At 38.0% G+C, this 27,139-nt stretch overlaps 1 protein-coding gene across 1 annotated transcript; it reads right to left on the bottom strand.

Moving 5' to 3' along the window:
* Positions 2,679 to 25,199, bottom strand: HDAC2 (histone deacetylase 2). The gene is made up of 14 exons (XM_021391581.1): positions 25,022 to 25,199; positions 17,761 to 17,873; positions 17,198 to 17,315; positions 16,233 to 16,307; positions 15,787 to 15,925; positions 13,236 to 13,377; positions 9,908 to 10,000; positions 9,700 to 9,808; positions 8,156 to 8,296; positions 6,273 to 6,381; positions 4,740 to 4,870; positions 4,110 to 4,265; positions 3,263 to 3,320; positions 2,679 to 3,056 (listed from the first exon to the last, which is right to left on the bottom strand). Exons 1-14 carry the CDS (start codon positions 25,071 to 25,073, stop codon positions 3,026 to 3,028), a joined length of 1,467 nt encoding a protein of 488 aa, XP_021247256.1. The 5' UTR covers positions 25,074 to 25,199; the 3' UTR covers positions 2,679 to 3,025.

Here is a 27,139-nt window from a genome sequence, read left to right as displayed (position 1 = left end):
CACTTCCAAATATATAAATGCCAACTGTGAAAAAGGCAATGTCTTCATTTATAAGTTCTGCAAAACACTAATAAAACCTTGGAAGTGAGAATAATGCAGTTCAGTCCCTTGGTGTTCATTCACATTTATGTTGCTGTATTGTTTGTTTGTCCAACAGCAATCTCTTTTTAGTCTGCACACAGACCTACAAGTGCTTCAAAGAACAATTTGAATATCTCTTATTTTCACTCAACTAGAAAGTAGTTGTTTACACCAAAAAAAGACTAAGATGCCTGAGTTCTGGAAATACTCTCAAGCACCCTGAGCTCTTGCTAAGATGAACTGTTCACAAACAGTGAACATTGATAACAATATCAAATGCTTTGCAAGATCCTTTGTAAAATGGAGATGGCAGTAATACATTAACTATGAAAAAAGTTACAAAAAAACCTTCAGCACTGATAACCAGCACGAATATCAAAACAGATCAATTCTTATTCTTCCAGATTTATAGAAATTGGATGGCGATTGTCACTATTTAGAATAAGCAAACAGGATTTATTGGATGTGTAAAGCTAAAAGCAAGTTATACTTGAATTTTATGTCAGTCCTTTAAGGACAAGGGAAAAAAAAACACAAAACTTCCCTCCTCTAGACTTAAACACTGAGCACAAGGTAACTTGACACAAGGCACAAGAGATAATTCATTTTGCAGAGTAAGTCTGCACAATTTATAGAAGGGCTAGCAACAGCTTCTTTTCAGAAGGGGAAAAATAAGTTAAAATGCTTATGTTTAGAAAATTCACACAGTTAATTCAAGGTACATTGCCTAAGTAGCAAGGCTACATAAAGACAAAAGTATATACTTCAGTATTACATCTGCTTTTAATAGAAGAGATATTCATCAGGCCTCAACAGGATATAGCCGCATCCAGCAATCCTATTAGCATTATAACTTCTCATGAACGGTGGAGGATGAGGTAAAGAGACTAACCCTTTTTTTTTTTTTTTTTTTTAAAAACTTGAGTTAGTTGAGGGTTAATATCACATGTATTCTTGGGTTTCATTCATATCTTAAGGTCACCAGATTTTATCACTTTGTGTTGAAGCGATCCCAAGTTAAAAATCTGGGCTTTTCAATAGCAGTATCTGGGAAATAGTTCTTGATCTACTTGTAATAATGACAGAGACTACAGGTTACTTGAACAAAAGCCCTGTATCAGACATGAACAAAGTTTGTATCAACTTCAAAAAAAACCAAACAACCTAACACTTTAAGACATATATACAATACAAATATATGTTACTTTCAGTTCCATAACGTAAAACGTTGTTCTGTAAACAAACAAAATTTAGAGTGCTGAACTCCTAACAAATATCAGTGGACACTTAGGGGCATGCTTATGGCATTATTTACCACTTCTCACCTTCTTGATACAATCCTGTGACCTTCCTATAGTCCTTCAAATCTAACTTTCATCCTTTGCCCTAGAGAGCTAGCAGACATTACATACACATGGGAGACTACACACCTGCTCACAAATGTACCTAAACCCATAGCTAAATCAAGAACTGAAAGAAATGCAGCAAGCACTCTGCACGCCTCTCAGGTTAAATAACCTCCAAAATTCCAGACGCTCTAAGACTTCACAGAAAAAGCAAGCTGTAGACTGACCCTTTTTTAGAACACACAAAAGTTGCAGAGGAGCTGCCTCTAATTCCTGTTGTTAGAAATAGTAGGTGAAACAGCTTTCTTCTCATGTTTCAGAAAAAAAGTGATCTGATCCAATTCTGGGAAGAATAAAGTAAGACTAGAGAGAGGCAAACACACAATTTGGCAAAAGCATGGTCCTAGAGCATTTGTACCTTAGCTATCCTCAAGGAAGACAAAAAAGCAGCATTTTACCTCTTTGGTACATATAAAAAGTATTTTCTCTCCTTAAACACCACCACTAATTAGTCCACTAATTCACATACATTTAACTTCCATTACCAACAGGACCAGCAATTAATTCACAAACCACTCAAAATTAGCAGTAATACTGCAAACTTCAGTGTTCACTGCTCTGTAAGCTTGAAAACAAAGACTGTAGTGGACTGAGAGAGGGTTGGAAAAAAAAAAGGAATGAGTATGCTCAGGTTTCTGTGTTTCAGTTCAGGCAACAGAATGGACTAAGCAATCAACAAAAAAAAATTAAACATTTTTCTTTTTAAAACAGGAACAAAGTTTTACAATGCTTATAGCTATTAAAAAATCAGGACAGATTATTAATTACAGCAAAACCTTTACTTCTTATCCTGTATATTTTGAAAGATGACCATACAGAAATTTCATTTACAGAAAATGAACCAATTTTGGGGCGTGGATTCTGATGGTGGGAAAGATTCTTGGACACTACAAGGCATTCTACTGTCAAGTTTTAAAAATCTTTATCAAAATGCAAGTTTGTATAACCATATTATTCAAATATCTCTTCTCCTCTTTATTTAGTTTGTTCAAATCTCATGTACTCATATTATAGTATCTTTGTTGTCACTCTTGGCAGCAGCCACTGAAGTACACGAAGCAGCACAGTTCAGCTTGAATATTCACCAGCTGTCTATCTAAATCTATCAGCTACTCACAAATAAATGCAAATCTGCTCAACTTATAAGGAGCTTTGTCTTTTTAGTTCAATGATGGACAGAAGACAACCAAGTACAATTTTTTTTTTTTTTAATAAAGATAAAATTACAAAAAAGGTAAAATCAGCTCAGGAAAGGCAAATTACTTTAATAGATCAGTTTAGACATTTAACATAACTCACATCCATTTTAAATACTATTACATAAAGCATGGTGAAGAAAGGAATTTCTGCCTCATAATTAGAAAACTCACAATACAACTTGCCAAAAACCAGAACAAAGCCGTTTGAAAATAAATACGGTCCATGCCAAATAGTACAAAAATGAAATCAGCAGTCTTTCTCAGTATGAAAACTTTTTCCTTTAGGTATTCTCCAATTCTAGCATTATGTTCTGCAATTGATGTGAGGCTATCTTTTGTTCAAGGATTGCTGAGCTGTTCTGATTTTGCTCTGTAAAAAAGCAAAAACCAACTGTTAAGATGTGTGATACTTTAGATTAACCATTTCAGAAATGCAATGTTGAGTTAGTATTAGAATTCTAAGTCTAAAATGTTTAGTATTATGAGGGAATCAAAGCATCTGTACAGAAATCAATACTTAAATATATTTAAGTTACTAAATGCTCTTCAATAAGGTGACATTAATTAATTGCTTACCCTTTGGTGTCCGTCTTTTCACCACTGTTGTCCTTGGATTTATCCTCCTCCTTAACATCTAAAAACAAAAATTACACGGTTTGAAATGTATTAAGAGATGCAAGTGAACTTGAATGCTTTTAGAAGGAAAAAAAACAGGAGAGTAATGCTTCATAGATAAAATTGCATCTGAGAGAAACAGCTTTGGGGGGAAAAAAGTAGCTTTGCTTATTATTATATATTTGCTTATTTGCTTATAGTGTTAAATGTATCCATCCTGGGGAGTATTCTGGGCAGGGTGCCAAGTGATTCAAAATAAATCAGTGTTTGTTTCTCTTGACCAGACATAACAATGTTAGGGGAAAATGCAGGTTTCATTACTACCTAAGCTTCATGGGGTTGGTTGTCTTGTAGCCTTACGATACAGCCTTTTACTAGAAAAGTTGGAAAATTCTTCGAAGTACGGTATTCCTAGAAACCTATGAAGCTTCAGTTTCAGAAGGAAACTAGCTGCCTCACTCCATTAAAGCAAAAAGGGACAAACTATTTGTGTAACATACTTAAATCAAGAGAACATTTTTTTTTTTAAACCCTATCAAACCCCTGGCTTTTGAAACTTCAAGTTTGTGGGGAAACAAGACTAATCCCATCCTTCAAGTTTGTAGGAAAATACTATTTCAAGGTGAATAGCTGCATCTTAAAATCTATGATGAAACTGATTAAACTTTAAAATAGTTTTTTAAAATATGATGGAAAAAAATCATTGTTTCAACAGCTAAATAATTGTTAACAGAGAATGTATCCTTCTTTCAGCAGGACCGATGCCTGCTGTTCTAAAACGTAGGATAAAATCACAGTAAAATCATACCTGCTTTTTTGTCCTCTGCCTCTTTTTTGTCTTCCTCTATCCTAGCTTTCTTTGCTCCTTTCTTGTGATCCGCAACATTTCTCCGTCCACCCTCCCCTTCATCTTCAGAGTCTGAAAACTCTTCATCACAGGCTATGCGCTTATCAGATGCTCGAACTAGGAGTCAGAGTTATGAAATTAAACAAAAAGGTCAGAATCAAGTCTGATTACATAGACCTAAGAAAAACTACAAAAATTAAGAACTAGTACAAACAGACTATAAATTACACAATTTACTTTCAAAACCACTTATTTCACTACTAAGCTTCTGACTGCTGCTATTCATAAGAAAAGTCCTTCCATTACAACTCATCTAACACTTCTGGAGTATATTAAAATATACTGCAATAACTTGCTACGTAAGACAAATACTCAAGTACTTTAAAGCACTTCTTGAGACTCCTTTACAGATTCATATTCGGGCACAGATGCCATTTTAAAAACCACAAAACTGGCAGACCAATGACAGAAGTTTTTTACTTGGGAAATGAGTCCTCCAATGGCCAATCTTCCAGTATCACACTACTAAGACTGAGGTTCTGAGCAGTTAAAACTAGGATGACTCTACTTGGACTTAATAATGTTTCCTACTAGAAATGCGTTTGTCCGGATCTTCTCCATCCTCATCTCCACTATCTTCATGAACAGCATCTTCAGGAATAGCCTGCATCTGTACACCAGGAGCATGAGGTAACATGCGCAGGTTTTCAAATAAGCGTTGCCTGTAAGTAATATACAAGTTACTACCATGCAGAAGTAGCATTTCCTTGGATTTTGTATTTAATTCTGTAAATTCTGAACCCAAGGTTAACCTGCTTTTCTTTAAAAAAGCTTTCAGGAAGCTTTCCATCCCCAGCAGATCACTAGTATTCACAGCCTATTTCAACATCACTTTCTTTAAACTTTTTGAACATATATTGTTAGTCAACTTCGAACTTCAGTTATCCACTAGGTCAGTACACGCCCTTCCCACTTGCACTGACCCCAGTGGCAGTATTACTCCACTTAATAGAATACAGTATCGAGTTGGATAATAAACTAGTCTCTGAAGAAAGCCAGACACTAAAAGCATGGTAACTTCCATGCTTGTGTGCAGCAATGAGTTTGGGATCAAAAGCAATCCATCTGGATGAGATCCCTTACTGGTTATTTCAGGGAGAATAGACAGATGTTCTTGTCCAAGCCACTTGATGCGACAGATCCCACACTCCATAAAGCCACATGCAGAAACAAGAAGGACAGTTAACCCAGGACACAAAATCACTGGTCCAAAGAAGTTCAAGTAGAGAGAAGCGCTGGCAGGTTACAAGCATCAGCATTTGTAACAACTGTCTCAGTATCCCTCTGCACAATTCAAAGAGTGAAATGGCAACTGAGGCTGTATGAAATCCTTATAGTCTCTATTTCCGTTTCCATTACACGACCTTCTTCTAAACCCAAATTAGGAACAAATCATTGTAAACAATGAGCACTTCAGGTTAACCAATTATCTGTTATTAGATGAGTACAGAATTGATTATTCATAAGTATTATTCCATTTATGAAGCACAAAGTTAGTTTACAAGCAAACCTTCATGATGTGAGTAGGCATAAACTAAGAATCAGAAGAAGCAAAGCCTAAGAACACATACTCTCTACAGGTCGTCAATAAGCACTTCACAAACCTTGTGGACTCGTCAAACCAGTTTCTCAATTGCTTGCATGCACAGCGCTATCTTTCCAGTTTTGGATGTCTAGGCTTTTTTTAAATTATTTTTACAACTGACAGCTACAAATTTGAATTTGAAAACCTAATAATCAGTGCACACCACAGTTTCTTTCCTGAGAGGATAAACTTCCTACAAAATTGGGATAGTATGCCAAATAAAACAGTCATCTCTTCTAAACTGAGTCTTAAGTTTTCATACTTGAACACTCAGGACTTCGTAAGCACAGAAACTGTTGTAGGCACAAACTTTTAAATTAAAAGTTAAAGTCCTGATAAAACGGGAAAAAATGTCAATTTTATTCAGTACTTTTTCAGAGCATAACAGGGAAAGGAGCTTTCAAACTTGTGTAAAAATTAAACCTCTGAAGAAACACGACTCACATACATACTTGGCAAATAAGGCAAGCACTACTTACTTTATCTTTTCCATATATTCTGGTGTATTCTGATTAGTCATATTTGATGGACTAATATGAAGTTTGAAGTCTGGTCCAAAATACTCAAAGTAATCATTGTATGGTAATTCTATAAACCGGAAGAGAAAAGACAACCGTGACCGATGGTGATTTTAATCATTTTAAATACAAAATGCGTACAAAACACACGAAGTAAGCAATAATGCTTAAGTATCACCCAAATCATTCAGTGTTTTTCTCTAAATTACTCAACACATTAACTTAAACTTTTCTTGCACAATACGATAATACAGTACAAGAAGAACAAAATAAAGTTCTACTGTAATCATGTTAGAACACATGCTGATACAATGCTTAAATAACAACTCTGATAATTAAAAATGCTAATTATGGAGATGAGGTATGATTAACTGATGATCATTTACAGCTATTTTCAAGTTACTTTATGAGAGCCAGTTGGGTTTTCCTGAAGTAATATTCTATGATAGGTACAAGGGCTGTTCCAAGTAATGTTTCCTATCTTACGATGCTGGCCCATGACAGAGGCAGATGCTGGTGGCAGCATAGTAGATGTTGAACTTTCCCACCAATATTCTGTTACATTTTGATCCTGTGTGACAGATGGCAACAGAGGGGCAGTCTGACAGAATGGCGTCTGACATGGAAGTGCAGATGAAACAAAGGTGTGGAACTGAATTCCTCCTAGCAGAAAAATATCAGCCCTACTGATATTCATTGATGCTTACTGAACATTGATGGAGACCAAACAGTGGACGTGAGCACAGCGAGGTGGTGAGTGGTGTGTTTCAGCAGTGGTGACAGAGACAGTGGGTCATCTCTGCTGATGCTGACTTTTAAGTGTGGTATGCAGGCTCTTGTTCATCACTGGTAAAAAATGCATATCTAATGGTGATTATGTTGAAAAATAGCGTTTTGTAGCTATGAGTTTGCTGTATCAAATAGTGTTACTGTTCTCTTTGTATCTGTTGTAGTTTCCATGGAAATAAGAGGCATTACTTTTGGAGTGATCTATACATATCGAAAGGTTATCAGTAAAACTGCAGTCCAACATGAAAGCTGACAATGACTGATGCAACAAGCATGTTTCCAAAAACATGTCCAGAAGCATATTTGGCCAGAATTACAGGGAGTGCAGGATCTATGGAGATATTCCTCAGATAAGTGACTTCATTATTTAAAAGAAGTTTACTATTGCTCTTTTTGCTCTTTTTGTTTTAAAAGTTTTAAGAGAGCTTGCATAGCCAAAATTGAGACAAATGGAAGAGACGACATCAATACGGTCACTTTTAGGTCAAAGATACAATGAAGAAATAGCTAAATTTTCCTGTGCAAAATGGGCACTTGTATGCTCAACCTTTTCTTATGAACACCATATCTGCAGTACCCAGCCTATGCAGGTTTGTGCTGTCATAAACAAAACACTGTCATACACATGACAGAATATATACTAAGTGATCTGATCATTTAAAGCTTGGATTAAAGCATAAAAACCCCTAAAGCTTTGAAGTTTGTCTAGTGTATAAGCTACTGAAAAGTTATCAGCTAAGCCTTAACAATAGCTTCCTACACAGTTTAGAATAAACGGAAGCATTGCACTTGGTAAATATTTCCATAACTATCCTTTCACTTTGATCTTCCCATGATTACTTCTTAATAAAAAGTATTAATTTGTGGATTAATCATGGGCTGCCCAGGGAGATGGTGGAGTCACTGACCCTGGAGGTGTTCAAGGAATGTTCAGACGTTGTGTTGAGGGACATGGTCTAAAGACAACTATTCGTGATAGGTGGATGGTTGGACTGGATGATCTTGCAGAGCTTTTCCAACCCTGGTGATTATATGATTTTATGATTAATATTTACCATTAGGAATTTCACAATCTAAGGCAACAGCAGTTTCATATGTCCAGCATCGAGCAACATTGCGAATAGTATATCCTCCTCCTCCTAACATCAGCAACGGCAAGTTGAAAGTCTTTACAACTTCCACACATTTTGCATGACCTGTCACAAACAAAAGATATTTGACAATATATGCAAAATGCCTATTAAAGAGAAAAATGTGTTTTGCATATACTCTTATCCACTTACAGGTCATTATAAGTGATACTTAACAAGTGAGAATTGAATTGATTCAAGTAAAACACAACTGTCACCCTCTACAGCTAAGCACAACCTCACAACAACTCAAGATCTACAGGTAAGAAGTGCATAAAACACACTGAACATTATCCACCCCAGTTTTCAGAGACTTTGCATGATTGTCTCCTGTCATTGCAGTTCTGGAATGCTCTTAGAACAAACATTGTGTCTTGTATTGATATTAGTGACAAATCTAGGGACAATTTCTCAGTTAAACACAAAGTGGGAAGAAGGAAAAAAAAGCAAATCAGTACTTGGTCCTTCCTACTTCTAAATTTGAACCTGTATGAAAGGTTGCTAAGTCTTGCTTACAGAGTGAACTGGTGCCAAGACAGTACACAGTCCAGGTAGATACAGCATACTGAAAGGCATCTGTAGGAGGCGGCAGCTCTCATGGTTTCCAAGATATGTAAGATGAAAAAAAATCTGATCTGTGTGGGCAACTGAAGGAGCTTTGCCACCTGGTGCAAATCAAGAAAAGAACCCTGAAACACTGCAAACCCAACAGATACTATACTGTTGCCTATAAAGATAATTGCCTCATTAAGAAAACACAAAAATAAAACCCAGAAAAATCAATGATTCAAACAGACTGGATTCAAGGCTTATCAACAGTTCAACATAGATTTAACATTTTATAACTTAAATGGTTAATACTAATATTTACATTGTTTGCTAAATTAACCTCTCATCTCAATTCTAAGAATCATCCTTTTGGGTAGAAATGTAATTAATAGTAAAAATCAATGAATTCTACAAAGTTTATTAAAAACAAATGCTACCGTGAGGCTCAGCATAAAAAAACAACAGTATAAATGTAACAATGCAATCAGTATTCTAATTTCAGTAATACCTATTTTATGCCCAACAAGGTGTTTGATGTTTAGGAGTCCTACTAAAAGACCTGCTACTTTTGTTAGTTGCCCATCACAGTAAGTGTTGCAGTAGGACTACTGTTGTCATCCTGTCATTCCAGGACACTGCTTTAAAGCTACAGAAAGCCTGTACATAGAAGAAAGGGAATCAGTTGAGTGTCTAGGAAGAACATGGAAAACCAGAGTTCTTTAGATGGATAAAAAGAGACAAATACTGGGTTCTTTTGACCATTTCTGTATAGTGAAGAAAGAGGTGATTAAACATGGTAATGAACAAAGTCTCTCCAACTCCAGTCTTCATCACGCGATTTTATTGAAAAATAATACATGGAGTAGAGGTTTCTCTTGAATAAAAACTTACAGAGAACAAACACACCCTTTTCTGCTTACCTTTAACAGTAAGATTAAAGCATCCCAACCTATCACCAGACAATGAATCTGCTCCACACTGTAATACTACAGCACTGGGCTGGTACATCTCCATTACTTTTGATATAATCTATAATCAACATAAAACATCAAGTTGTTAATTCACTTTACAAAAATAAAGCCATAAAATGAAAAAAAGCATAATTCCAAGGAGTTCAGAAAAACTCACTGGCTTGAATATCTGTCCATATGATTCATCATCTATACCATCCCTCATTGGAAAGTTGACAGCATAGTATTTGCCTTTTCCAGCACCAATGTCCTACAAGCAAAGATGGAAAATGTATTATTACTCATATAAGAACACAATGGTATCATGGGAAAAAAAACTCTATACTAGTACATTGAGCTATTTTGTATCATTATTCATGCCACGAGGGAAAAAAAAAGAGGCAAAATACTGTACTTGATTCCAATTTTCCATTTTGGAACGTAAGATTTGTATGCCAACACCAAATTTGCAGGAAGTACGCTTGATTTTTTTTTTAATCAAAAAACTTAAGATAAAAAGATGACACACAACCAATTTAGCCCAGCAAAAATTGCTGAGCAAAAACAAACAAGAAAACTGAGAGCAAGGTAAGATGCAAACTACACAGGATTTTCATTTGAGTGGGTATTTAAAACTGCATTCTCTTTTCCAAACATAGGATAATGCTCTTGTTGGATAAAAAGGAGAAAAAAATTGAAGCCAGTTACAGGAACCCTTTAAGAAATACTTGTAAATTAAGAAAAAAAACACCACAAAAACCAACCAACCAAAACTCAAGCGGATTATTCTCAGTTTGATCAGTAGACAATTCAGGAACTACACAAGCTTATCTAAATGGCATTCATGGACAACATATGTATTAGAAGTCTTGGTAAATAAATAATAATAAAATGTTGAGTGAATCAACTCTGGATTCTTCCATTGATTATCAGGTTAATACCTAAAGATACTCACATGCCACACATTCCTATTTTCTCCCCTTAGCTCATCACCAAACAAGACAGAAACTGATCCAGTTTGCAAACTGCAGTTCTCTGCCACTAATCAAAGTGCAGTGGGGAAGACAATAAGATACAACATAATCAGTTTGGCTATAAACTATCATCAGATAGCAATATGCATTAAGAGGCCCTACATCCTTGAAAAACTGGAAGTCCCTAGCAGGATGACCCAGCAACACTAAAATCAACAGAAGATGTTGAAACAGCCATTGATTTTTTTCCTCTTCCTGAAAACTCCATCTTCTGCAGCAACAGCAAGAAACCCTTTCCAGTAGCCACCTTTTATTGTTGGTCAACGGCCAATGCAGCAGATCCTCTTCCAGCAGATCATAACAGTCCACAGTATTGCAAGCAACACTGAAAACCCCTGCTAAACACACCTCTGATTTGGAGCATGTCAGTAATCCGAAATTAGACCTAGGCTTTCTGAAGTGATAGCACCTTGCTTTTCAGATAGAGAAAAAAAATTAAGTCCACCTTATTCTAAAACAAAGAAAGCTAAATGCCCACATATTTACCTTTAGTAAAAAAAAAAAAAGGATGAATACAGCTGAACTAGAATGGATGAATGCAATCTATCTGTAAATCAGATACATTGGTGGTTCTACAACTGCACAATTGTCAGTTCTTGCATGATTTGTTTTTACATCAAATAACTATAACTTGATCAGCAAATTAGACCAAGTAAAGAATTACCAAAACAAGCCTGAGTGGAGTCCACTGACAACAGGGTTAAGATTTGGTTATTAAAGCTGATGTAAATAACCAAAGGAAAATAAAGTTGAGCAGAAACAAGCAACAGAATACTGGTTTCCAGAACAAATTAGTTATTTAGCTCAATTAGCTTTGCAAACTCTGGAATTAAGAAAAAGTTACTGTATTTTTTTCTTTGGCAGGAGGGTGGCAGGTGCAATTAGTTGTAATAAAGCCTGCTTAAGTCTGCATGCAGACAATGCTCATATCAAAAATACTATCTAGCAGCATAGAACAAGTTGCTATGCCTAAGGTATTGCTAGTCACTGACACTGTGCTAAAAAATCCCAATAGTATACAATATTCTTTTATTTATTTCAAACATGTATCTTTTAATTCTTTCTCCTGTGTGTGGTGAGGAGAAGAATCCACAAACTCCTCTGTCAATGGAAAGTGGTGCTTTTAAGACATCAAGATATCTAATCCTCCAAAAAAAAAAAACTAACCGATTTCAGCAACAAAAGCTAGTCATTATAGACACCCTGATCTGCACTGTTTTCTTGTTTAAAGCACCACTACCACCTTGTGGCCAGTCGAGTTAAATCACATGCATAAAAACACCACCAAATCTGATTTCCTAAATCAATTGAGAAAGCAGTTTAACGAAATTTAAGAACCATAACAACAGTCAGCTCCAACAACCAAATTGAAATGAACACACCTAGCACCCCAATGACTTAACACTCAGCTTTGATATACTGCTTTGTCCACTGAGTATCATCACACAGTCCAATACACATTCTAGAAATGTTACTGTAAACACAAGTACCTGCATCACTTGAATCAGTGTAAAGATAATAGGTAAAGTTAATACCTTCTGAACACAACATTTTTGTAGATCCACTTTTTAGTAGTTTTTATTTATTTTCCAAAAAAAACAACTGCATGTACAAACTAATGTAACAAAGCTATTAACAAGGGATTGATTTATCCTTAGAGTGCTGTCATAAAGAGAGGCTGAATGCAAGAGTATCAAGTGAAGAATATATTAATCCTAATACTTGAAATCATATTTCAAGTTGCAAAGTGGAATAGCTTCCTGTTCTGATGAGATACGAGTCTAACAGAAGGAATGGCTTAACTTACTTAAAAAAAATTCATCTTAAGGGCCAGGCAAATTATTTTCCATTCTCAGCTTTGCCAGAGATTCACCAGCAACTTAAATAATAATGCTTCACAGTCTGCTGTTCCCTTCTTCAAGCTAGATGTAATGCTAGTAAATAATCTGTGGAGCATGCTGAAGTTTTTCAGCACTGAGCAGCAGCATTAAAATTCAAAACGTACCTTATTAGCATAAGAAATAATGAAAAAACAAGCCAACTGTACTACTAAGCAAACATAACACAGTAAAGTTGCATGTGAAACATTGTGACTATTTAAACTATTGCATACATTTATTCTAAGATTTGAATTAAGATTTGAAATCCTGCAGTGTCCAAAGAGCTACTTTTCCCTGTATATGCAGAACCGAAATGTAGAGACTAATTCCAAGTACAGCACACCATTCAGACAATTTATCCAGAAGTCAGTGAGTTGGTTTAACTTATCTAGAAGTGAGCAATTTGCTTCCCAGTATCCTGCATTTCTTCCTAAGGTTCTTCAACACAACTATTACTCCAGACTAATACAGTGGTAAGTTTTCAGAAAATACGTACTATTACTGAGTATAATTGTGATAACAGTACTCAAGTAATATCTGCAAGGAAGTGCACAAGAGGGAATTTATTGCAATATTTCATGCTCAATCTTACCCTAAGGTCCCCTGTGCCTGGAAAATATTCACCATATTTATGGAATGATACTGTCATGACACGATCTGTCGTATAAAATGCTTCTTCAACACCATCACCATGATGGATATCAATATCAATATACAACACTCTTTGGTGATACCTAGAAAGAAAATCACGCATGAGAAATCACCATCTCCTGTTACGTTCATAGGATATCGATACCTACCACAGAAAAACATAACAAAATCTCTGATTAAGATCAAGTTTATAATTTTGAAGTTACCATAACTCTCAGAATTATCAGTACAGTTTGGATAATGGTGAAAATAAGCTCATTTTCAAGTGATTTCTATTACTCAACACATTCAATATTTAACTGAGTTGTCCTAGTCAGTAGTAGTTTTACCTTTTAATCCTGTTCACATCAATTTCTGTTGTTCAGATATTTTCAGTTCACCTCTTTCATGGTATACTTTCGTCTACTTTCTCAATAATTACAAAAACATTCTACAATGAAACACCTTGAAGTGTATGCTTTTCAAGAATTTTTGAAGAATCAGTGCCAGGAGCAGACATAATCCATATTCCGTAAGCCCACAAAAATAATATTTTAGTATTTATTTTCCATCAACTTTTCTTCCTTACCTCTGCAAAGCCTATAAAGATAAGCATGTTCTTGTTTCCAACTGTACTGTACTTATTAACATGAAATTATGATATGGCTTAATATTTCCTTAAAAAGTGCAAGTTTCCGATCATTTTATTTGAAAGGGATAAAGAAAGTTGCTTTGTGTCCAAGAGCATTGGACACCACAGTAAACACCCTTTCAATCCTTTACTGTTCAGTAAAGAACAAAGTCTATCAACAACAAAATACATTTTCATTATACTTTTCATAGTGCTACAGACTACAGAGCAGCCATAGTTTCATGTGTGCTAAGATTTTTCTCTTAGCAAGATACCAAACAGGATAGTTTCCTATGGCGATATAACCCATATCTATTTGGAATGTTTCTTCCTTCACATACAAGTTAAGATTTAAAAAACAATATTCAAAGCTGGACCACAGAAAAATCATAATGTTTTTGTTAGACTGCAGAGACACAATCATAAAATCATAGAACAGTTCTGGCTGGAAGAGACATTAAAGACCACCTAGTTACAGCCTCCATGGGCAGAGACACCTCCCACTAGATCAGTCTGTCCAAGCCTCATCCAACTCCGCCTTGAACATTTCTAGGGATGGGGCATCCACAGCTTCTCTGGGCATCCTCTTCCAGTGCCTCACCACCCTCATAGAACATAATTCCATACTCATGTCTATTCTAAATCTTCCATTTTAGTACAAACCTGTAATTCCTTGTCCTGTCACTATACTCCTTGATAAAGAACTCCCTTCCAGCCCCATTTTTGGTACTGGAAGGCCTCCACAAGGTCTCCCCTGAAGCTACTCTTCTCTAGAACGCAGAACCCCAACTCTCTCAGCTTCCCCTTATATCCTCAATATATGCATATTAAAATGAATATTTTAATATGACATATCTGCGCCTTCAGCAACTTCTTCCATTTTTAAAATCATTTCCTGGTTACAGCTGCTTCCCTCTACTGTCCCCCACCAGCAGATTCAGCTGCTCCATCCCCAAGCAGTCAAATGCCTAGAGTACTTTATGTAAAAAATGAGATCTATGTTATTAGAAGGGATACATTTCCATTAAATAATATAAGTAATATTAATGATTTGAAGTTTTAGTGATGCACTATTGCTTGAAAGTAATTTTGCTATCATTTTTCCATTACTCCCCTCTTCATTTTTTATTCTGCAACCAAAGCAGCACGGCTGTTATTTCACTCTTTTGTTAACAGCCACGTTAACTCATGCAACAACCCAAGAAAGCCCAATGTATGATTTTCCTTAATATTTCTATTTACTAGCAATAGCTGGAAAGACAGAAAATAAATGGACATATTGAGAGATCAAATACATCTACGACTGAGAACACTACACCTGAGGCTTAAGTGCCCAGTAAGATCAGGCACGGAATCACCTTGACCACTACTCTGTCTCCATGAGCAGCAACAGGAGATAACATTTACAAGGAGAAAGCAAGCCTATCCATTTTCTGAAATCTGTTACCTGCCATCTACAATTACAGCATATGGTATTTTAAAGGGTGCATCACCTTTTGGTTCTTTAACTTCCATTTACAGATCTCTTACCCAAGAACATGTCTAATTTGTTTTTTCAATCTGGTGTCATTCTCTGCCTCATTTAAACTGCTGCAGTAGTAAGATCTAGAAGTTCACTATCTTTGTGTGGAAAAAGTACTTTAACTATGTGTTTCAAACCTATCTCCTAATGGCTATTTTTAACACTTTGCCTGTATTTTAGCTTAGACTTCTTGCTGAAGCCAAAGCGGACAGAGTTTGGAGTTTTCTTAATCAAGAAATTGTACAACTTCAGCTGCAAAAACTGATAAATAATTACAATTACAATCCATATCTTCAAATATTTAAATATTAATGTTTGGCACCTTTAATAATTTTTATCTTTTTCCATCATAAAACTTACTTCAGTAACTCAAGGATGGCAAGCACAATATCATTGACATAACAAAAACCAGATGCCTCTGATTTCTTGGCATGGTGAAGTCCTCCAGCCCAATTAACAGCCATGTCCGTCTGCTGTCTGTTCAATTTTACCGCCCCAGCTGCAAAAAGACACGCACAAAATTGAAAGGAAATGCAGTCAGAAACTTCAGAAGGTCTTTAAATTTGTTACAGGAAATGGTATCTCATTTTTAAATGATTAAATCTCATATTTGATCCCAGATCTAATCTCTCACTAATACTGATATACAAATTGTCAAATATGAGATATATCAAGTAACTGTTAATCTTCGCGTTCCTATGCAAAACAAACTTGTATTTGCTTCAGGTTCTACATTATCAAAGGTTTATGTTGCTGACAGAAACGTAATAAAGCTACAAAATATCTAGCAAACAACCTATACTTACCGACAGAGCCTCCAGTTGATAGCTGACAAAACTCAAACAGGCCATCAAATACAGGACAATCTTCTCCAACATTAACTGTGCAAGAAACACATTACTTTTCAAAAACACCCCTCCAATAGCATTGCTATAAGCAAGAATATGTAGAGTTCATTTAGCATTTCAACTGCTTCCCCCCACCCTTTCTGTCAGGCTAAATTTTAAACACTGAAACAAATATAAAGTTTACTTAAACTCCTAATAATCAAACTCAACTGTTGGTAAGGTTTTTACCATCTAAGATGACTCCAAACTGTTTTTTTTTCTTTGTCTTTGTTTCTATAGGAAGTTTTGTCTCATTAATAAGTTAGATCATTTGGCTGTTTTAGAATAAGTGTTGATTTACATAATAACAATAAACGTACAACTGCTTGGAAAAATATGTTGAGAATAAGGCACTGTAAAGAGTTACAAACACTGCATTATATATTGGTAGAGCTGTCTTAAACTGCATTTCTAACAGCAATTTGAACCTATACCTAAAATCTGAAAAACTACTTAATGGAAAACATGAAAAGTGAATAACATGCAATTTTTACCATCTGTCTCCAGCAGGAGAGTCAACTCCATTTCTTGACCTCAACACATTTTAATATTTTACTTCTATTCTTCTTTAAGCCATTTCTTTTTTCTTCAGAAAGATTTTGCATTAGAAGGTATCTCTAAGACAGTTTTGCAAAACGCTCACAACTGAAGTTTAACCTGGTACATAAAGTCTACAGACAGTATTATTTTGCATACATTCTGCATGCAAGTCTCTTCATAAGCTCCAAGAACATTTCTGTGAACATAGCTGCTTTTAATAGAAAGACTCAAAATTAGCGTAGTTACTATTTTTAACTTCACACCACTGAATATTTAGGCTTAAAAAACACTTACCCAACGAAGCACACATACAAACATAGAATTAACCTAAATTTGACACTCACATCTTTGCATCTGCTTGCTGTACTCAGACATATTGTCAGGCCTTATTGATCGGAGAAATTTGATGTATTCATCACTATGGTACTTGGTCATTTCCTCAGCAGTAGCTTTGTGGGGTCGCTGATAACAAGAATAAATTATGGAAATAATAAGAGCACTGCTGCAAAACCAGTTAACAATTAACTAAAACAGACTAAAACATAAAAGAAATCTAACCTACTCTGAAGGGAGAACAGTGAAACCACTACTAGTGCTGTTTTACATGAAGCAAGGACTATTCTGTTAGCCTGAGCTAACTAAATTCATCATGCAGTTATCCTAATCTCGCCCCACATAATCATAAAAATACTGTCAAAGTCTCCACTGGGGCCGCTTCTTACTTCTTCCAGAAAGGGTCAGCAATCTGCTATCCTTACCAGTGATAAAGAAGTACTTAAAATTGAAGTACGAGAGCACTGAATACACTGTTTTCTATTTCTGCTCCCACTTTTCCCTGTTTATCTGTGTAAGAATACTTGGAGCCAACATACAATACTTCAGTGGACATTCCATTGCTTATACTCACATAAATTTCCATTTTTCTGTACAAGCCATAATTTAGGAGCAAGTTGTGCGTCATTCGGATCCTATGAGGTTTCATTGGATGCCCTTGTCCATAGTAATAGTTTCCGATATCACCTGTCAATATTACACAAATGAGCTGACATTACAAAACAAGGCTTAGTTGCTACTTAAAAGAATCACTCCCAAAAGATAAGTAAATATGATGATTCCAAAAAGAGATACGAAGGAACTATTTCAAACGGGCCAAAAGGAAAACAAACAGCCCATAAAAACTGTATGTAAGCAGACTGCAAAAAAAGATCAAAACGAAGATCTTTACTACAAGCAGACAGTAGTGGGGGAGCAAAAATGCCAAGAGCGGTTTCAAATCATGAATGAAGAAAACAATGGGATGAAACTGGAGAACAAAATAACAGGAAACAAAATTGGAATTATGAAGGGAGCAGAAACCACCAATGACAGTGACATTATACCACAGAGGCTGTATTAAAACCTACCATTTTCTAAGAACTGATTTTAAGTAGATACTCCCTTACCCTGCCCTTCATGGCTAATCCTAAAAGTTACACTCCAGAAGTTAACTTCAAACCCACTGCTGTAACCGCATACACAAAGATTTCCAAGCCACCTGCTGCTAGGGATCCAATCCACAGTAGATTAACAGTCTTGTAACCCAGATGAACCCTACTCTTGTCAAATTGGAGAGTGACTAGATACATGGTTACCAGAACAAATTTAACACATTTTTCCAGGAAGAAAGAATGGCTACTGTCACCAGTCAGTAAGTTTTCCCCTAGCCTGAATAGTATGAAAACACGCCCGCCTCTGCTTCCAATGCAGACATTTCCAAGCAAGAAACCATTTTGAATAGAACTTATGTTCCACATGTTTCTGGAGACATGGACAAGCCTAAAAGATATATTCAGTTGTCAAGGGCTTTCACATTGTCAATTATTTGCAATAGCTCTTCTTTCCTTCTGAGGAAATTGCTTGGTAGTATTACTGATTTTACCTTCTTGAAATTTTACTTTTGTTTCACATTTTTCAATTTTCAATTTTTCAATCAAGTTTTCCAGCCTACTGGAAAAGAAATAATATTGTTTTCAAAACATAATTTTACATATTTTGGTAGACAGGGTAAGATGAAGCACTGCTACAAAGCAGCCATAGTTTCACTTCGTCAACGCGAGGTCCAGATCGCAAGGAAGGGAAAACATCAGCCCCCAATAGTATCACCAAGAATCAAGAAGAGCAAACACTGTAGTAAGATTAGAAACATCAAAGAATTCTACAAACCCAACTTTCAGCTTTTGAAGTAATAGGGCGAATAAGGACACTTCACAAAACAGATATGGCCTAATGTAACGTAACGTAAGATGAAGGTATCTACATAAGTTGCTCCTAAAGTAATGCCCCCTATTTCCATGCAAAATACAACAGATACAAAGAGCACAACAATACTATTTGATAGAGTAAATTCTCAGCTACAAAACTGTTTTTCAACACAATCACCACCATTAGCCAATCCGTGTAGATGAGCTGATTGAGGCACTCTTCATTTCATGGTGTTACAGCTGTACATGGCTGCCTGGTATGTGGCTCGTCTTTCTTTCATGCCACTGTTGCCATTGCTGAAACACATCACCTACCACCTCACTGTGCTCACAGCCACTGTCTGGTCCCATAAACGTTCAGCAAGCATTCAGCAAGTGGCAATGAATGTCAATGGGTGCCATTTTTTCAGCATGGTGGAATTCAATGACACACCTTTGCTTCCATGTCACACTGTACTGCCATGTCAGACGCCATTCTGTCAGACTGCCCCTCTGCTGCCATTTGTCACATGGCAACAAAATGTAACAGAATATCAGTGGGAATGTTCAACCTCTACTACCTTATCATCATACACCTCTGTCATTGAGGACCAACATAATAAAATACAAGGTAATATCGGAACACCCATCATAGAAAGAACTGTTCAACATCTTCCTCTTCAACTCATATTAATGGGAAAAACACTATTGTCTAAGAACTTTGAAGGATTTGACTCACTCCTAACCTCGATATGTAATTGTAACTAGCACATCAGTTAACAAGATGTAGAGTCTTGCTGATACTGCAACCCTATACTGTTGTCACAGGCAGACCAAGAGCAAAAGGTATTAAAAAAAGAATAGGACAGCACCCCTATTCCTCCCACAAAAACATCTCCTAACACTGTGCAAAATAATACCTTCCACATTTGGTTTTAGTGAAGAGCTTCAAGAACTCTTTGAAACTAATGACTACAAGAAGAAAAACAACCATTTACTCTCCCTACCTTGTTTTTAGAAAGTTACTCTACTCAAAGGTTCACAAAGCTTCAAACTAACAAGAGCTTAACAATTTTTGAAGTTTTTAAGACAGTAGCTCCATAACAATAGCTTTAAATAACATGGTGCTTCTGAGAAAATTTCACCCCAAAATGCATTTGTGACTTAATGAGTTTTTACTTGTTTTTTAAGGTACATTTCAATTTTAATTACACACCACACATAGTCATTATCACTGTTTTACTCAAAGTGTTAACGTACAAGGGAGCAGACTATTAGAAATTACTGATACCGTGGAAAAGGTAAGACTTATTATTTTATCTTACATAGAAGAAAGGACACTGTTAACATGCTTCCGAAATACATTTGGGATATATCTTTCGATAAAAGTAACAATTAAACATTCAAAATCAAATACTGCCTGAATACCAAACACCACAGAGTATGCTTAAAAATTAATAAAAGAGTCAATCAAGAAATATATTTAAGAAATTAAAAGGTATGTTTAATGTTTTTAATACAGGGTAGAACTTTAAAAGATTTGGCAAGTTGGCAAATTTTCTGAAAGCTTACTAAGTGAGAGAAGATCTGCCGGTGAGTAGCTAGTGGAAGGGTATTGATCCCTTTGTATTAAAGGCCAGCTGTAATGGCTAACAACAGATCTCAGTATCATACCCTTCAGTGACAAGCAATGCTACCTGCATCTTTCAAGTCCTAGCATCATCAACAAAAGGGTTTTGGCATTACCCTCATGAAAAAAATATTCAAACGTATGGACAAAAAGCCCTTTAAGTTTCAAGGCATTGCTACGATGTATATGTTGGCAAGAAACGGGGAAAGAAAAGGCATGCAATAAATTCCATTTTTGGCACTGGCACCTTGATTTTCAGCCTGTTATCACCATTTTGGAAACATCATCCTGTGTCAGGTTGCTTACAAATGTCTATTCCTCCTTTAGCCCATGAAGGAGCACTTCCTCCACTGATCCTGGATCTTTGTCTCTCTTGTCTATTTAACACCACAGCCTTACTGGAGTACTTTGAGAAAGAAAAGCAAAGGTGAGAGCATACACACATAAATGAGAAGTGGATACAGCAGAGCCAAGTACAAAGACGACTACTGCAGATCACACAAGAGTGCTTGACGTCGAAGTCATCAATACCAGAGCGAAAGGCATATACAAGTGTTACAAGCATAATTCAGACCACTCACCAGTGAGGGTGCACATGGAAAGTGCAAAAGAAAACCTAACTGAAGCATGAAGCAGAGGGAAAAAATATGACGTAGCATACCCAGAAAGTAGGGAAATCTATTATTTTGTTCACAGAAAGGCTTCAAAGACTGAAATTTACCGTTCTATACCAATAACATTATCAGCTAAATGGCTTGCAACGAGAGGCAACAGCATAATTCCAAAAACGTTGAGTTCTTAACTGAAAAGCATCAGCTTATGGGCCTGAACAGTTTACCACATGATAAGACACTGTGATACCAACAAATTATCAGAAAGCCTTCCTGAAAATTAACTCGTTAGATATACTGTCATGCCATGGGTTCAAATACGTTAATACACTAATAACCTGCCAATTCGTCAGATGAAAACAAATCCACGTGATTCCTTTGCTGAACATAAATGTTTGACACACTTCTCTATCAGAGACTTCAGCAAGGTCTGCAGATGTTCAATATTCAATAACAGAGAGATACAAGAGGCTACACGCTTGAAAGGAACTTCAGTTACATTTGAGAGATTTCCAAAAGGCTGTGGAAAGCCGCTAAGGCCCCAGAGAAGTATGCTAAGACCATCTTCTCTAAGAGTTTTAGAGAAACAACACTGTGAATTAACTAATTATAAAACCATTTTAACAGCCTGAAGGAGGATGCAATGTATGACATTCGCACACTGTTGAATCCTGTAACTTTGGCATATATAAATTTTTACGCACACTGATCATACTTCTGCTCATTTTAAGCACAGCTACCATGAAATCACAAGAAATTACAGAACCGCTGTAAGTGCAGAAACCCAACTACTACAATGGAAACCACATTAAAAAACATCTTAATAGTGGTAGTTACATTTGGATTGGCTTCTGCAACATGAACAGACAAAATCATGCAAAGATAAATCTAGAAAATGATCATCGGTGCCTGATGAGTCCAACAAAAATATTTAAATAGACTTAAAACTACTACATCTGAGGACTTCAGGTATTTTTTTGTTGTTGTTGTTCTGGTTTTTAAAACTAAGCAGGTAAAGTTCCAACTTTTGAGCCTTGAGCATAGGTTGGGCACAGTTGCAGTTTTAGAAGCCACAGTTCAAAGCATCAAACTTCTGTGAAATACTCCTCAGTTATAGTCTGCAGATACACAACTAAGTCTCAGAGTACTAATGTACTCAAACAGTATCTGAATATACTAACATGCTGCACTACTAATACACACTTAGTCCCATCTTTATGGGTGGAACAACCACATTCTGATGCAGATCTCTAGACTTTTTCATTAAGGTAAAGCCTTTTGAACACACACATTAAATTGTGTAAGAAAAGCAATCTAGACAATACCGCTACTGCACTGGCATAGAACAAATACACTTACTAACCATAGCCATGCTAGCTGCTGTGTGATTCTTCAGAATTGTGCTTTGCTGTACAGGATACAGAGCTGGAGAGACCATCTGGGTCCTGTCCTTGTTACTGTGGGCAATGCATACCTGTTTTAAAATAGGTTACCAAGGTACCCAGGCCACATACTACAAAGTAGAGGTAGCTAACATTTTCTTACAAATAAACTATAGAAAATGAAATCAAGCTCCTATCTACCACAAGCTTATTGGCTGTGGGCACAAAGCGAAGGCTGTTAAAACTGTAAATTACCAATAAATGTTAATAGCAACACACCAATCAAGACTTGGTAGGTGACAGGCTAATTTGAAAAAGAAACTTGAGATGATGACCATACTGAATTACTACAAAAAACACGTAGGAGTTTACTGCATCTTAAAGAATATGCATATACACTTCTAATGCTTTTCAACACTTTTTGGTGCACACTTTCAAAGTAACAGCGTGAAAGCCTTTGTGGAAGGACAGTTAAGGCAAAAAATGGTCATTTACTTCAGTTTTGACATCCTTAGAGATGCTCTATCTCAACTGTATGCTTACAGTATCTTTGCACTTTTTGGTTTGGGGTTACTTAAGGCTTCAAATACTCCCCCCTACTTCAATTCAAGACCTTCCTGGTATAACACTTTACAAAATACTATTACCAGATGAACCACAAATTAACATTGGAAGTGTTTACCACAGGTACTAACTCTAAAAACTCTTTTAACAACTCTGCTTTCAAAAGAAGCGTAAAAGAACTGTCTGACAATACAAAGTAAATTAAAAAGGTCAAAACATTCCAATGTTTTTTATTTCTTTTACAAAGCATTTAACAACAGATACTCTGTTAGTTGCATGTAGTCATAGGCTACTTATTTGAGCAAGATATTAGCTCCAGCTGCTTCAAAGTCACCATTATCCTGCTATCAAAGAACTTCTCCCCTCCCCACTTTCTCACACCTCTTAGTTCAGATTTTGGGCTGTTTATGGAGCTTGACACCAACTAAAACCAAGGCCAGGAATCATAGCAAAAATGAAGGCATTTGTGTCTAGTAATCAACAACCACCTGGCACCAAGAAAAGCACAATGAAAAAAATCAAAACCCAAAGACGCAAACATTTGCAGACAGAACGCTTCTAACCTATCGCTTCAGCATTCCTTTCAACAAGGAAGAAATTGATTCCTCTTGCCCAGGGAAAGTAAGATCCCAGCCTCACCAAAACTATCCCTAACAGGGGCCTCCCTTCCCCTTTAGGCTGAACAAAGAACCAGAGCCAGCAACAAAGAGAAGGGGGCGGCAACCACACTCTGCTTCCTTCGGTGTAGTGCAAGCCCAAGGCAGGCCCCATTTCTGCCATTTCCCAAGAATGGCAGCTTTGCTACAGCAACAGCCCCTTTGGATATCTTCGTGGGTTTTGTGATTGCTCTTCATTTCCAAAATGGTGAGACCACCAAAGCGCCGGGATACAACAGACTCGGCCTCACAGGAGCTCGATACGCCGATTTAAAGAACTGCTAAAACAGGTGACAATTCTAGAAATTAAATCTTTTAACTAATCTGACCGCCGAGTTTACATCCACAGTACAAAAAGGAAAAAAAGAAAAAAAAAAAGTAGAAGTAAAACCAATCTAAACTCAACAGAACAAAAAGAAAAGTTCTCTCTGCTGAGGCCAGAGCAAACCACGAACAAGTTGCTGCAGATATCGGAACCTAAGCCCAAAGCTGCGCGTACTTTCCGAAGCTGCCAGGCGGCTCCGTCTCCATCACATACACGAGCGTGCAAACTGGGAGGCCCGCGAGCAACTCGTGTTTCACCGCCGCTGGGCAGCCCGGCACGCCGTGCCCCGCAGGGCCATACTCCCCCGGTGCCGGCTGGCCGGGGGGCCCCGCACTCCCCACTGTAACCCAGACGAGGCCTGGGCCGCAGGAACATCCAGGTACCGAGCCCACACACGGCCACGACTCTTTTTCTTAATTTTTTTTTTCATGCAGGGGAGGAGTCAGACTCGGCAGCGCCTTCACGTTTAGCGGATGAAAGGGAGTGTCCCAACTTTTCTCCTTTTTCATTTTTCTCTTGGGAGGGGGGAGGGTAACAATAAACCCAGCGCTCAGCGCGAGGACCGCTCGGGCCCTGCAGCTCCCACCCCGTCCCTCTCCGCTCCCCTCCTCCCCCGGCCCGGCGGCCCCGCGGCGGGGCCCAGCAGGCTGCAGGGCCGCAGGTGGATGGCGGCCGGGACCCAGCGCCTACGCGGGGCGGGGGGCGGCCGCAATGGCGAAGAGGCCGCGCCGAGCGGCGGTTACGGCGTTCTCCCCTCGCACGCGCCCCGAACCCCGCTCACCATCGTAGTAGTAGCAGACTTTCTTCTTGCCGCCGCCCTGACTGTACGCCATAGGGCCGCCGCGCCGGGGACGAGCCGGGGCAGGGGGAGGAGGGAGCTGGAGGCCGAGGCGAGACCGAGCCGGCACCGAGGGAGGGGGGCGGGAGGAGGCGGGCGCAAGAGAGCGGGAACTCGCGACGCCGGGCCTCGGGGAGAGCTGGGGAGCGGGCCGCGCCCAACCCGCCACAGGCGGGGGAGGAGGTGAGGAGAAAGAAGCGGGCACCGCAAGTGTGATTAAAACATAGGCTCTCGCCCGCTTGTCCCTTGCTGTATCGCTTCGTCTCACACGCAGTCCGGAAAGGAGGCAGCGGGAAGGCCTAGTGAGCGGACTGCCAGACGAAGCACCCTCCACGCCCACCCCCGCACAGTGGTCCGGCCCTCCAGCGGGAGGGAGCAAGCCTAGCCGCCCGCCCCGCCCCTCGGCGCAGCCCCCTGGCGCATGCGCGGCGCAGTGGTTCTGCACCGCGTGGAGTCTGCGGCGGTGGGGTGGTAGTGGGTGTGTTGCGCCCCCATGTCCGGAAACTGGAGGCCCCGGCCCCTCCTGAATGCCTTCTGCTGCTTCTCTCTGTGGAAAGGAACCCCTGCAAGGCTGGGGTTAGCGGGTGCTATGACCTGTACCCCTGGGCACAGGACACCAGGTAGCAGAGGTACCAGCCAGCAGCCAGCTAACAGTGACCCCGGCAGCGTGTCCTGTGCTGTCACTGCTGGTGCTCAGGATCCCTGTTCCGGAAGGAGTTCAAAGCAGTGTGCATAGCAATTACTTCTCCCAAAATTAAAGCATTCCTCACCAGATCGAGGTAGTTGTGATTTTATATCACAGAATTAAGGAATGTCTGGAGTTGAAAGGGACATGCAGGGATCATCCAGCGCAGGGGCCTGTCGTGTCTACTCATGTGGGTCCTGACTTCTGAATCAAGTTTCGGTTCCAGATATAACAACAGTGTTCTCTGCCGTAGTTCAACTACAAACACGGGGGAAGGTTAAGATGATCACATTCATATTTACCCAGCAAGTACAGCTCTTCTGATTTTGCAGTGACTCCAGGGCTCACAGATGTTAGAACCTGAGAAGTGATATACCCAGGTCCAGAATGTGCACCAGTCAAGAAAAAAAAAAAAGTTAATGCTTCTAAACCCCTCCATATTTAGGGACTTGCATGGATTTTAAAAGTATTTACAGCTGTTCGTTGGTTTATTAGAGTCCAGGACTACTGAAAAGCCCAAATTCTTACCATAGGTATTTTTGTATTAGACTATACGAATGCCTGTATATCACTATCAGCCATCAAAACCAGTGCATGTTCAGACACTGAGTAGGACTGGACCCAAAGTCAGGTTATTTTGTCTTCTAGAGAGGTTCAATACAAGTGTAAATAAATCCTTGTAATTAGTAACAGTTTTTATATAGTTACAAAGGACCAACTGCAAAGTACATTTCTGTTAAATGAATGTACATGTGCAACATACTGAAGATGAACCTAAGACATGCTGAAGTAACGGGTTCTGGATTTTTCCCCTGCTTCAGGCTGTAGCAAATAAAAGACTTTTGTCAGGTAGCCAGATACTGTAGCAAAGGTAAGAAACACCATACTCCACTTGGCATTTTCTTTCTCGGAAATAACATACAAAATGGATTCTGTCAGATTGTCATACAGCAGATACAGGCTTCCCACTGTGTTGTATTATTAGCATAAAGTTTTGGCTGTTGAAATGCAATACATTTGAAGTTAACTCAGCACTCTGATAAACATTTGTATTCAGACAACATAATAGCACAAGTCTGCTGGCTCAACGCAAGCAATGTTTTTACTTGCACCGTGCAGAAATTCAGAACAAGTAGTGATATATTGTCAGTGTTCTTAGGGACTTAATGTAAAGAAAAGAGTTCGTAATTACATTAGTTATACAATTAGTTTTGGATGAGTGCTCAGCCTTGTATAGAAATAACTTTTTTTGGTTTAAATTAAACATGTGACGTTAGCTAAATCAAGAGAAACCACTTTGCTTTCAGGGTTGAAGTGATTATACATGTTTTTTCTAACCTGAATTTATGTACGTATAGTTCTAATTCAGAGAAGCT

Source organism: Numida meleagris, chromosome 3 (assembly GCF_002078875.1).
Source record: "Numida meleagris isolate 19003 breed g44 Domestic line chromosome 3, NumMel1.0, whole genome shotgun sequence".
NCBI classification, from domain to species: domain Eukaryota; kingdom Metazoa; phylum Chordata; class Aves; order Galliformes; family Numididae; genus Numida; species Numida meleagris.
The sequence above is the reverse complement of the archived record's forward strand: the minus strand, read 5'-3'. Positions and strand labels throughout refer to the sequence as shown.